This window comes from Drosophila ananassae, chromosome 3R, assembly GCF_017639315.1.
Source record: "Drosophila ananassae strain 14024-0371.13 chromosome 3R, ASM1763931v2, whole genome shotgun sequence".
Classification (NCBI taxonomy): domain Eukaryota; kingdom Metazoa; phylum Arthropoda; class Insecta; order Diptera; family Drosophilidae; genus Drosophila; species Drosophila ananassae.
In genome coordinates this window covers 12,000,479-12,014,427 of record NC_057930.1, presented here as the reverse complement: position 1 = coordinate 12,014,427, position 13,949 = coordinate 12,000,479, and the positions used below count along the sequence as shown (strand labels likewise).

The 13,949-nt window shown below is 40.6% G+C and overlaps 1 protein-coding gene across 7 annotated transcripts in view; it reads right to left on the bottom strand.

Annotated features, from left to right (window-relative positions):
* The window catches only part of LOC6507263 (protein cappuccino), a 32,089-nt gene that overhangs the window by 2,772 nt on the left and 15,368 nt on the right, over positions 1–13,949 (bottom strand). For 3 of the 7 annotated variants that reach the window (XM_014905122.3, XM_032455322.2, XM_014905125.3), the window contains 3 exons: positions 11,695–12,504; positions 9,021–9,533; positions 3,635–3,810 (listed from right to left, as the gene is read on the bottom strand). In XM_014905122.3, coding sequence (XP_014760608.2) covers positions 3,635–3,810; positions 9,021–9,533; positions 11,695–12,504 — 1,499 coding nt within the window. Of the gene's footprint in view, positions 1–3,634; positions 3,811–4,555; positions 4,986–9,020; positions 9,534–11,694; positions 12,505–13,949 lie in introns of those variants that run through there. The other 4 variants (XM_032455319.2, XM_032455324.2, XM_001965303.4 and 1 more) reach the window with 2 other exon arrangements.

The window sequence follows — 13,949 nt, the reverse complement described above, 5'->3', positions numbered from 1 at the left end:
AAGTCAACGACTTATAATTGACTAACCCAGTGGGTAATAAAAAGATGCTATGGGAAACTGTGCTATGAAAATAAATACATCCTTTTTTAAAGTTAAGTAAAGAAAAGGGGCAAGAGTGCATTGGTTGCAACTTGGTCTCGAGCGTGCCACAAGCGACAAAGCTTAAAAGCACCCACTGGCCTAAGTTGGCTTTATTTTCTTCCCTGTACTTCGTGGAGAACTCTTTTGATTTTGATTGTGCATGTCGTCGCTGACTTTTCAGTCCCACTGTTGGGACCACCTCTCCTGTCCTGTGACATCGTAAAGGAAAATAAAAGTGGACTGGATAGTGAGTGCATAAAAAGTGGAATATTGAATATAAAAATTGTTACTTGAGAGTGCTGGAATTTTAAATTAAAGACAATTCCCCTGATAATTGTAATTAAGAGATCAAAAATATGACAGCCTCTCGTCCACCCCCACGTTCCACACATACTTGTCGCTCATCGCTGCGACAAATGCAATTAAAATTGCAATTTAATTATGCCGTTAACAAGTGGCGCTCACTTTGCGTTTCAACCCACAGACACCCCCATCCTCCCATGCACGCAGAAAGGCTAATCAGTCAAAGAACTGAGAACTTGACAAATGCAAATCAAGTGCAACAGCTTGCCCCGATGGCTGATTTTGCAGATGAACACACACTCTCACACTCGGAACATATCCCTGCCAGGGGTACATGAGCTCTAAGGATATAAGCGTATATAGGGTATGGGAGGAAAGTGGGTTAAATGGGTTGGGGGGACGAACGAGTCAAGTTTATCGCACTTTGCACCATTTGCAGCAAGTGTTTGCACTTCTAGCTGGTGCTGGTGGTGTCGACGATTTGCATGTTGTTTGCACATTTTAAAGAAACTTAAGAAGGCCACAAGTAACCAGAGCACACCTTAGCCCACACCCAAAAAAATCCTAAAAACCTAGTCAAGAAAATAAACACTAAATCCTAATAAGAGAGTGAATTGTAGTGTAATTTTCATCACATCTCAGACACATTTAACCTTAACTTCCAGCCCAAGTTCCTTCACTTAATTCCCATTTAATTACCAACAGCAACAACTTCTATCTAATCTAATGCCATCAGCCACTTGATATAGCTTCTCCTGACAAACTTGTATCTGTATATATATATACAAAATAAAATAACAATCGAACACGCGCTGAAAGACTCCCAAAACAAATCGAACATTCACGCACTTTTAGTTACATTGCACATTCAAATCCAGTTTCCTCATTTCTGCATCAAAGTTTCGTTTGTTCCGGCAGACCCACAAGTCTATACTATACTATATATAGTAGAGTGGCGGGGAATGGGTTCTATGGAGAAAAACTTTCGACTCAAAGTAATAAAAACGCACAAACTTTCAATGAGCTGCAGCAACAATAACATGAAGAAACAGAAGGGACTAAGGCATAAATAAGAAAATAAGAAAGGATACAGTGAGTCTTTGAAAAGGATTAAAGTTATAGGCGAAAATATATATTTTTAACTAAAAGATTTTGTTGAAATAAAAATTAATTTTAATATAATATCTAACAGACTATAATAATTTATTAAATAATACCCTTTTTGATGATATAGTAGCCACTGTTCAAATCCAGGACTTGCTAAAGTCAAAGTCGAACAACGAACCTTTGGCAGTGTCTCTCCTTTTCTAGCCCCAAACGCCCCAATGCCTCCTCTGGGCTGGCCTGTTGCCCAAAAAGTTCGAACACCATTCCGGAGACATCGGAGACGTCGTCAGTCCTCTATATATGCCTCCGACCCCACAGACTTCGACTTTTACTTGGCAGCCAGTTGAAGAAATTTGTGATATCATAATCTTGAGCTCAAGTATCATCACATAGAAAATCACTTAACGGTGTCTCTTGTCCCGCCGCCTTCTCCTCCCCCCTCTTTATTCTTTCTCTTCCTATATTCATCAGGATGTGTGTATGGGGGTATGGGTATGGGTGTGGGTGTCAGTGTGTGTTTGGCTCTCTCAGGGATTTGAGGTTAAGCTGCTGTGGCTAAAACTTTTGGCCTAAACTAATTTGAGGGCTATATCTAGTGCTTCATTATTTGCGGTGGTATTTGGTTGTTGTATTTTGGTCTTGTTGCTCTTCTTGTTGTTGTTGCAACTTGTGGTAATTTTGTTGTTTTTGTTATTGTTGTCCCTGCTGTCGCCTGTCTAATAACACTTAACCGGGTCTCGGTTTACAGCCCTCGAAATGGAAGCGGAACAGCTTCTTCTTAGCCATCTTCATCTTTTGGCCTTTTTTTGTTTGCTGGCCGGGCAATTAAAGCTTTTCCGCCTTTTCCCAGGCTATTTGTTTATTTAGCTTTCTGGTCAAGAGCAGTGCTAAATGCTAAATGCTAATGCCTCGACCCGGCCCGGACCGGCCGAAGCTAAACTGTACCCAATATGGCCAACTATTATGGAGTCCATTAGGCCCGGCACAGATGAAGATGACCAAAGAGTTGGCCCAAAGAAACGAGTGGACAAAAAGCCAAAATGGCAGTTAACTGGTGGACACATAAAAGGGCTTGAATGGCCAAGCTGCACTTGGAACAAATTAATTATATAAAAATTATATTTTAGAAGTAATTACACAGAAACAAAATGGTAATAAATTATTTCTAGGAAATAAATCAAGATTTATATTTGATTTAAAGACTAATTGGAAGTCTTCTTTTAAAAATTCTTTTTATGCAATACTTGTTCATAATCTGTATAGTTTAAATTTTACTTTAATACCTTTTTTTTCAGTGCATCGCTTTTGCTCAATGGCCAACTTTGGTTTCATAATTTTTAAAGGCAATAAAAACAAGAAAATCAACAGCAATAGCCGGGCGGCAGAAGCGAAAAATTGTTAATGCAGCCAAGAGAAGTTGGCTTTTGATAGTTGACGGCTGCCGACTGTAAAGTTTTAACAAGTTCTGACACTTGCAGGCAGGGACTGCCTCGCTAGTGGGCGTGGCATGGGGTTAGATGGACAACCGCGCCATGAAGCTCGGTTAAATGAAAGTGCAACGAAGGCCGGGTCCGACTCTTAGTTCTGACTCTCGGTTTGTCATTTTTTTTATGCAATAGAATTGCTAATTTCCGGGCCCAACTTTGTGGTTCGTTTTTGCACAACTTTTGCAAAAGGACTTCGAGTAGGGACAACACTGCGTATGGGTGATGTTATGCAGAGAGGTCACAAGTTAAAGAATCAAAGTGCCGAGAGAGTCTGGACACTATGGATGAATTTAATTCAATAATGGCAAGTAGCTAGTGTATAAAAAAATTAAAATTTTTTAATAATTTAATCTTCCAGATTGAGAGCTCAGTGCAATTAGAAGGCTACAGTCATTATCTATAGTTTTTCCTCAGACGCTAATGACTTGAAACTAAGTTAAGCTCCCTAAACCCCTTTCTCGAAAACCCTTCTTCGTCATGATTTTATTCCCTTTTTTTGCCCTCCGATTTGATAGTCAACGCGCTGTCATCATTTCCGTTGGCGCCGCGGCAACATCCGCCAGGACCTGCCACTAGGACCCTATTAGCACCCTCTGCCACTCTCTGCGAATGGAGATGACCAATTTCCGGGAAGGATGGAAGTACATTGAACTTACGCTGAATCCGCCGTCCAAATGCTCGTTGGAGATCTGCTTGAGGACGCCGACATATTTGAGATTATTGCAGAACTGCATCGCCAGCGAGTAGAAGAGTTCCTGGTTGAAGTCCTGGTGGGGAGCACTTTTCGGGTTGTTTTGCATCGTTGAGATAATCCATTTCATCAGCATTTGACCTGCAAGGCGAAAAAGGGAAAGCAGTTGTTACTGAACTGAGTGAAATAACTTTGATCACAGCTGGTCCACTTATTCACTTCGTGTCTCCTCCCAACCATTGCCAGAAGAACCAAAAAAATAAAAGAAAACTTATAGCCACTAAGTTGAGAGATTTATGGGCGGGAGACGCTCGGGGGTAAGCCAACTCCCAAACTTAGAACCCAACAAAAAAATCTGTGGAATAAATAATTTTCTGGGGCAGGAGTCAGACAGAAAGCTGAATGAATATATGGAATAATCCTAATCGATAGGGCAACTGAAGAAATACCCTAGGAATTTCAGACTTTTTTATGAATGGCAATATGGATTTATATCTCATGATATTATTACTCAAAGTTTTTTTCGCGTACGCCTCTATTACTCATCTAATCAGTTTAGCCATTGAACTACCTAATTTTAAGTCGCATGACTAATGTATTGATAAGAAAGATAGTAAGACTGTAGTTTATTAAGGCATGGAAGGTATACACATTAACAAAGACATCCTATTTCCATTAATCAAATGAAATATTTGAGCCTAAAATAAATATTTACTCAACGATCTAGTAAGTTTTAAAACCACAACCATAATATTAATATACGTATTTTAAAACCTCTCTGTAATCGCTCTAGTCTTTAGCTCACAGTCAACGGACTCTGTCATAAAAAACTTTTTGTAGTAAAACCAAAAAAAAAAATATATAAAAAAAGAAGAAACAAACTTACGCTGGCTGTCAGCGTTTGAGTGGGAAACAGTTCGCAGGAGCAGCAGGAGCAGATGTTTTGGGTCACGAGTCGTGGGCAGGTCAATGGTCATCCGTTGGATGCGTAGGATGCTAATTCCCGACCAGGTCCCCGACTCACAGACCCAGGACAGGGCATCAGGTGGCTCCTGGGCCTGTTCCAGCGCCAGGTCCTCTTCTCGTTCTTTTAGCAAAAGCCGAGCAGTCTGCGCCCTTTTTCCGGCCAATGACATTAACTGAACGTAATGTGGTGGTAGTTGGCCGGGAGAGAAGTCGTCTTCGAAATTCCATTTCGCAGAGAAATTCTGTGGTTCTGGTTTTTCGATATTAATTTCAAAATTCCTCGACGGCTGCTTGGCCAGCAAAGAGCACCAGACGTTGCTTAAACCAGCGGACATATACATATGTGGAATATATGTAGATTTTTTCCCAGATCGAGAGACCCAATAGAACCTTCTCCGATCAATTCAAATACTAAAATGTCGAATCGGTTTCGCGTTGTTCGTTTCGAGCAAAAAAAAAAAATTAAAACTTGTCGTACATTGTCAATGTCTAAAGCGTACATATATGACAACCCACTACGTCAGTTTCCTACACCGAAAAAAAAATACTTGAACAGGCTATTAATCTAAAAACAAATTAATAGTGAATGAATGAGTATTGGTTTTTCGCTTTATTGACTTTAATTTATGAAAGCTTATAGTTTATAAAATTTATTCAAGTGTAACTGATAACACTGCAGCTGTGGAGATAGAGAACTAGAGAGGCACTAGAACTATTAAGTTCAGAACAGGAGAGCTTCGATGGCCCTGGCAAGGTCGTCTGGTTTATCAGTCATGGGTAATTTTGTCTTCATGTTTTCATTTCTCTCAAAGGTTAAATCATTTTTATAAAGTTTTTTAAACTCTGACGTATCTTATGCTTACTTATTACGTCAAACTTTCATCAAAAACTGACTGATTCATTTAAGAATCAGATCCAGTCTAACCCCTTTTTCAATACACTCTCCTATAGGTTTGTTTTGATTTTCGTTGGCCTTATCGCCGAAACTTTTAATAACCGTCTTGATGGGTGGAGTGTTTCGCATGTAAGATAGCGGCGAAAGCTGAGTGATAGTGGAGTCTGATAATGGAGACAGTTGATAGATTAAATCAAATTGATAGAAAGGGCTTTAAAGAGATTGAGTGACTCAAATCTTAAGGAAGTAACAGGTCCTTAACTCAGCTCTTTAAATGATATGTTAAATAATAAAGCAATAGCTTCAAACTGTCTTTGATTTAAGAAAATGTCTCTATATGTATACTCCTCAGTTCGTGCCGGAGTGACCTCATTCCATTGGCTCAAAAGATCATTAACTCACGGACCACATGCAAAGCTGCTGGCAAGGATTGGCATATTGGATGATATCGATGGTGGCAATGGGGTTAAGTCCGCAGAGCAGCAGGAGGACAACGGAAGGATGCGGAGCTTAGCTGGACATCGTTGGCCTCATCAGTAGTGGAAATCTTTGTTGTTTTTGCCCCTATTGTTGTTGCGGCTTTTTGCTTTTTTTGGCCTTTATTGGTGGCGCCGTCGCGGCAGCGAGGTTGTGGCAAACGGTTTTGATGAAAACTGCGCCACGGAGAACGCAGAACAAATTTGCATAACTGCTTGCCAGGCGAATGCAACACCAGTACACTCAAAAAAAATTAAGTTTAGGATTTGTCCATCATAGTATCATAACAAAACATTTTCCTATATTTTTTCTCACAGTGAAACAGTCATTTTGTGACGGTTTAGAAGGGGAAGTGCATTGGATGGCAGCGGTTTTTGGCGCCTCACGCATGCATGCGTTGCATTCATCAACGGCAGAGTGACGTTCGCCCTCTTCATTCCGACAAACAAACCGGATGAGAATGAAACGATGCCGAAAACCACAAAGCAGAACTCTGGATGAAGCAATAGGGGACAGAAACTGAGAAGAGAATGGATACGAACTCGAAAGACTGAGGAGCTTCAGCGAACTCCAAATACTGAAGAATATTTTCAAAATTCTAAAATTTCAAAGACTATTACTACTTTTCAAGGACTCAGATCTAAGCTTCCTAAACTGATACTTGAATTTAAAAAATTGAAATTTCAAATACCCTTAATAATCCATCTAATATACAAAAGGATTACAGGGTATTTAAGGGCATAGGAAGTAGGATTTTGTGGCAGCTACCATACCTTCTTCCCTTACCAAAAATATTGTTTCATTACGCTTTGGCCGGCAACATTGTCGTCTATACTTGGTGTGGCACCCAGATCTCCTTGGAGTGCTCCCAGTTCGCCCCTCCGCTGTACTCCTTTGGCTGCTTTTAGTCCTCATCCTGGCCAGAATCTCTTCATCCAAGCGAAGCTGGCGAACGTGATGTTGTCGAGCATATAAATCAGATTTTTGGTCCGAAAGCGGTGCCGGACGTTGCCTGATGAAAAGTCGCGACAAAAAGCTTCTGCTCTTGTCCGCCCCGCCTCATTCCTGCTCGGGCCAGTACTATCCCCCTGCAGCTGCCATCCCCCTTCCCAATTTAAGTACACGCCGTCGCCCCATCTTGCTGAAAAGCCACGAAGAATTGATGGCCACTTCAGAGACAATGACAATGTCGGTGACAGCGCGAAAAGCGTAAGCTCCACTGAAAGAAAATACCTGCAAATTAGGTCTAATTTTTGGTTAATTTTTGGGTTTTTGGTTAAAATTATCCTTGTTTTCTGCCAATGAAGTAAGCTTAAAAATGGCTTGCCACTTATGGAATAAGCTTTGAATTGTGAGTCACGAAGTCCAAATTACAATCTATTGATGGTCTAAAGTCTTATCTACATTTCTTGTAATCATGGCTAGACCTTAATTTTCTTTGTCTTTCAAGTATCTGGCTTTTAAAAAACCATTAAAAGCTTAGAGTTTGTTAGCCAATCGCTTGCAAATATTGCGCTGTAGAAACTGACCTAGACTTTGTACTTTTTAATTTCCAGTGCATCAAATTGCGTGTCCAGCTGAGTTTGTGCCTCCATGCTCCCCAGCCCCCTTGCAACTTTTTTGGCATAGGCCCCCCCCTTGTTGCAGCTTCTCTGCTTCTTCGGTTGTTTGTCCAGCGAGGCGTTAAAATGTTTGTTTGCATTAATTTGCAGCAGACGACAACGGGCGGTTGATGATGATGATGACGGAGGATCAGGATCCTGGCTCCGCATGGCCAGGGGCGGGTGTTATGTGACGGGGGAGTGGTGTTGTTAGCCAAGCCTGACAACGATGAGCTTACCAATTAGCGTTTTCAGCCACCCGCCGCCCCTCGCAGCTGGGCGTGGCATGTGTCAAAAACTGTGCCTCCGAAAATGCTTCTTGCACAGCTTTTGAAGCGAAAGTTTTGAGCGCAAAAGAAATTCTGGCTAAATGGAAATAGTTTTACAAAGAAGCTTCAATTTCAAACGCACCGCACAATTCGGGAGAAAGTAAATTTATAAATTTTCATTTAAAATATAAATATTTTCTTAGAGGGAAACTTGAAGAATCTATCCAGAATCTAAGATATTTTTCGCTGGATATGTTTTGGTATTAAATTAACAAATTAGTAACCCTGTAGCTTAGTATAAAAGATTAAATATTTGTCTGGCATGTTAATTCATAGACAGAAATTAAATTCCGGGAATTTTCTATCTCAGCTTGGGAGACGAATTCCGAGCCGTGGTCGGAAAGTATGCTACACATTTTCATCCAAAAAGGATCCAACAGGAGGGAAGATTAAAGACAGGATGTATATGTGGGTGTGTGTGCACTTCAAACACTTGAGTGAAAATGTTAAGCCCGCAAGTTTTGCCTTCTCCTCTATTTACATACAAAATTTCCCAATTATGCAATCATTCAACTTGATTTGGCTTGCTTTTCTTGACTGATTTTCAGGGAAAAAGAGCCAAGCGAGTTATCGACGGGCTGGGAGGTGAAAAGAAAGTCCGCTGAAGCTGAAGCTGAAGCAGGCAAATTAATTGTTAACTTTAAGCAAACAACAAACGCAATCAAACGTGGAACTACCAAGAAAAATGAAATGGAAATGTTTGAAAATCAAGTGAAAACTGAAAGGGGGCGAAAAAGGAAAGGGAAATAAAATTAAATGTTTCCCGAGAAACGACACAAAAGGCAAACAGTAAATGCGCAGAAATCGCAGAGGTTACCTTTATATTTCCTTGCTCCCTTAAAATTCCATTTCTTCACCGATTTGCCCGATTTCTCTACCCGATATCCCTTTTACTGAAGTCTCAAAAGTCACAAAACACTACAAACTTATACTCTATAAAAATATTATCATAAAATACGTTTCAAAATCTATTAAATGTAGAATCTATTATTAAATAATTATATATATTTTTTGTCAATCTTCAGATCGACTTAATAACCTCTTACTTAGAGTATTTCTCAACGAATATTTCGGCAAACTTACCTTCGAACTTTTCATATGCAGCGAAGCTTAACTTTTCCGGTACATAAGATGAGCCGCGTCGCGAACCAGCTCCAGCCCCCACTACAGTTCCTGCTCCGGCAGCGCCCACGCCACCCGGAATTTCCGGCAGGGTTGCCGCCAGCGACGAGGTCGGCGTGGCCAAAAGCGTTGTCTCCTCACTCAGAATCGGGGGATTGGATTGCGAATTGGAGCTACTGCTATTGCCCGCCGAAGACTTTTCGACCGTGAAGCTGGCGACCTTCTTTAGCACATTGCTCGACAAGAGGGGCGTGGTGGGTGTGCCAAAGCCCGGCGGTGGCGGTGGCAGTGGCAGGGGCGCCGTGTCATCCTCGACATTGTCAGTAGCGAGTACCACTGCTGGCGGTGCTGCAGAATTCGTTTGAGACTGCACAGGTGTTTGAGATGATTTAAACGAAATTATAACAGTTGATTGCGTTTCCAGCGACGAGGACGTCCCAGCTCCTGCAGTACTTCCCAAAAGTCCTGGCGCTCCTGCGAATGAATGAATGAATGACGAGGCAATGGCATTAGCCGGATAAATTTGTATAGAAATTCTCTCACAGCTACTACTCCACCCGAGTTCTTTTGGGGCTTTTGGCACGACTTTGCCTGGCTGCTTAAATAAGTGAAAAATTGAAGATAAATGTATTCAGGCGGCGCATAATTCACTTCCCATAATTACTGGTTAAATTGTACAATTTTCGGGCAAACATTTGCCAATCATTAATCATATCTGGTGGTTGAGAAGAAATAATATTTGCTATCTGATTTTTTTCGTATCTCCTGTTGAGAGTTAAAAATAGTTCGAGTGTTTATCGAATGACTTGATAAATTAAAATTCTGTTTACTTTTCGGAGGGGGGCCTAAAAATTTGAATATGCTAAAGACCATCACGTCAATATTTAAATGATTTACAATCATAAAATCGAAATTCATGTACAACAGGGGCATAAAAAATGGGCCCAGCGCCTGCTGCCGGGAAAATAAACATACAATTTTTCTAGTGCATTAAATCTTCCATTACCTTACACCAAAAGGCCTTCCCCCGGCAGGACCTGGCCAATCAGGACTCCACCTCCCTTCCTTCAGGAGTGTGGGGCACTTTTTTATGGTCCCTTCACTCCGATTGAGTAGACCCTGCGGAGCGCTTATCGCAGCCCATCATCATTGACTGTGTACCCAAGTGGTTACGCGGCCCCGGCTTCCGTGGACCCTCCGATTTCGCCTACAGGCCTTCGATTTGGCGGAAAACTCCCGCGTGTATCATTCTATATAACATGATTTAATTAAAATTTAAACTTTCGTTTTTTTTTGTGCCAACCGCTTGGCTGGCTGGTTGGTTGGATCGTTTGTTCCAGGAGACTCCCCTGCGGAGTAACAACAATGGGGATTGAACAAAGTCAGAAAAGGAAGCTGAAGCTCCGAGCCTGAAGCGCCTGTTTCCGGCCAACATTTTGTAAACAATGAAGACGTGTTTGCAATTTTTAAGTTTTTACAAATGTTTTTTGTTTTCGGTAGTATTTTTTAGCGCTTTATTTTCCAGCTCTTCTGGGTAATCGCGAGCGATATGCCATATACCCCAAGCCAAAGGCCCGAAAAAACCAGCGAACCATGTTTGCTTTTGTTTATCGAGCTGAGCGAGTTGGGTGAACGCAATTAGATGAAGTTGGTGGGCGGTGGGCCGGATGGGCTGGATGGTCTGGATGGGGCCTGAAGAGGAGTTTTGGGGCCACTTTAGCCGGGGCCAATTATATATTTAAAATATCATGTGAGGGGCGTGGGCGTGGGAGTGAAACGAGTCCTTGCATAAATGTGCCAATAATTACTTTTGGGTCATGCTTGCTTTTGTTACATTTTTTTTTCTCCCACAAGCATTATTCTCGGATCTTTTTACTTTTATTTTTTTTCGGGCAAAGGCGCCGCTGATCGGATCAGTTTGAAAAACAAAGACAGTTGGCGGGGAAAAAAAAGGGTTTTGGGGAGGAGGTGGGTGGGAAAATTTGAGAGACGGCTTGCTACATGAGTTAATTAAAAAACTTTGCGTTAAGGTCCTGCCATCGTCCTTTTTGTTGGTCAAGAAAAGTATCAAGTTCATTAAGCTATTTACAGATGTTTAAGAAATAAGAAAAATTTGTAATTAAATCAGGTTTCTAATAATTGAAAAAATTTAAGTAATTTTAATAAGCATTAAATTTTTAATGTCCTGTGAATTTTTTGTAAGATTTACTTAGTTGCTTTTTTTGCCATCACCTCTGAAGAGACTCAAGACTCTTGAATTTTTTGAAAGGACATGTGGAAGGTGCAGCCCTCGAGTCCACAGTTTGGCAAGCACTCCGGTGCGACCCGTGTTTACTTTTGAAATTGGCGCAGAGAAAAATAAGCAACAATCCGCACAAAAAAGGGACAAGCTTTTAGACATCTCTCTTCCTACACGTTTTTTTTTTTTTTGAAGGAAGGACTCAAGGACCACTCAGTAGAGCACACATATGGCTACAAGTGGGTCAACAAACAGGACCAGAAATTTTGAAAGCAGAGAGAGGGGTAAACCTCTTTTGTATAATTAATTTAAATGTCTAAAAAACTAAATTTGAAAACCAGTAGACTGAATTTTTAAGGATCTAAACGATATATATTAAATGATAATAATTCTCACCTGAATCGTTTGGGGTTGCAACACCTGGCGGTGGTGTTTGACTGACGGCTGCTGTAAATCTGGATGAAAGATTCTGCAGCTCGACCTTTTTCGCCTTCGAGACATTGAATAATTCGCCATTTCCCAGCGGCGAGTCCACCCGATTTCCAGGCCCTGGGGTTGGAATCCCACCCTCCATATTACCGGGGGTCAAGGGTGAGCCAGTTCCACTGCCCAGGACTTGGGCCAGCTTCTTGCCCAACTGCAAAGCCATTAGTTCGTCCGGCGAACTCTCCGCCGGGCTATTCGGTGCTACCAATAGTTCCGAGCTGAGCAATATGGCCGGCTGGGCTTCCTCCACCTCCTGCAGGTCATTGGCTATGCTGAAGTAGGTGACTTGTGTTACACTCAAGCAGTCCAACTTATCCTTGAGACATTGCCGCTTCAGCTCGAGGATCGCCCTGGCTGTAATCGGCGACAGTGTGTCCACCGAAGTGACACTAATTTCGCTCAGTGGACGATCGCGTTTCGATTGTGGAATCCGGATGTGGTCGTTCTTGGCCGCATTTAGATACTGTTTGGGTTCGGCTATCTCCGGGACGGGATCTGTGAATAGGGAATCATTGCTTGAGCAGGTTGTGCACAGGGATCTCTGGTCGTAGGGAATGGTATGATGGTGATCGGAGCGATGGACCGAGTTGGAATGATGATGGTGAAGCTCCCTCTGTCTCTGGCGATGGGTCAGAGTGTCGTTGGAGGCATAGCAACAATCGTCGCCGCTGCAGTTGTGGAACTCAAGGGAGTCGGTGCAATCCAAACTGATCACGTCGTCTACATAAGAAGGTATTTTTTAATTGCCAGCAGCACAAGGTTAAGAAACAGAAAGGTTTTTAAAATAGTTGTAGAAAAAGTGAGGAAATTAGTTAGAGAGAAAGGTTGAGAAAACTATTTTTAAAAAATATTGAAAATAATAAAAGAAATATAAAGAGGTTCAACATTTTTTATCAAACTAAAATTAAGAAAAATGGGTTTTTTGATAAGCGGTTTTAAATAAATTAGCCATAGATTTCCAGAATAATTTATTATTAATTTTGGGATTATTTATTTGAATTTTTTAATAATCTTTCAGAATTAAAAGCAAATGAGCTCACTTTTAAATTATTTTGAAAAAAAAGGACTGCCAACTGAAATTTTTAAATAGTTATTGAAAGTGTGAGAAAATTAGAAAAGTTGAGAAAACTATGTTTAAAAAAAATGTAAAAAATAAGATGAAGTATAAAAGAGTAAGAAACAAACAAAAAATATGAACAAAAATATTCTAATAGGCAGTTTTGAATAAATTAGCCATAGTTTCCAGAATAATTTATTATAAGTTTTGAGACTATTTAATTAAATTTTTTAATAAACTTCGAAAACTAGAACCAAAACAATGAGCTCACTTTTTAATTATTTTGAAAAGAAGTCTGTTCGTTGAATGATTTATTTGCCATTTATTGGCGACTCTGATGGCTCATTCACAAAAATGCGACATGTGTAAGAAATATTAATTAAAAAAAAGTAAATAAAAACAAGGCGCCACTGGAAAGAAACAGAGAGTGGATCCAAGATAAAAACTCTCTCCGAGAGAACTGGAAAGCGAATGGAACCAAAAAGCGAAAAAAAAACCCAAAACTAAGCCCCAAAGAGCCGCAGAATTATGAAAATCTATATGGGAAATGGTTGGAAAAAGAAAAGCAGGGAAATATAGGTGTGTTCTCTACTGGACAAATGAAAATGAAAATGAAAATGAGAAAGGTTAGAGAAAATCCCCCGAAAAAAGTAAACAAAGAAAATCGTACACAACAGAACTCCAAACTGGTTTTGGCTCTGGGCCACTTCAAAAGGGAAACAAAAGAGATGGGGCTAGTGAGTGGAGAGAGAGATGGGGCGAATAAATAAGCGTTGGCGTCAGTCTTTTTCCCTTTTTTTTTTATTCTCCCATTTAAACACGCACCACAAATTGTTTAATTTGTTGTCTATGGGTAATTAAAGAAAATTGAAACAAAAACCCCAAGTCCAAAGGCAAAGATGAGTCCAGATAACAAAGGAAAAGGTACTTCACCATGCCCCTTTAAACAAAAAAAAAAGGAGAGAAAAAGAACACTTCTATAACACCTGTAGAGGTCGCTTTCTGTTGTTGTTATTTCTGTTTAAGTTGAGCAAATTAGCAAATAATGGGATTTTCTGGGCATGGGTCACTTTTCTTCAAACACAACCCATCACTTTTCACAGAGTAC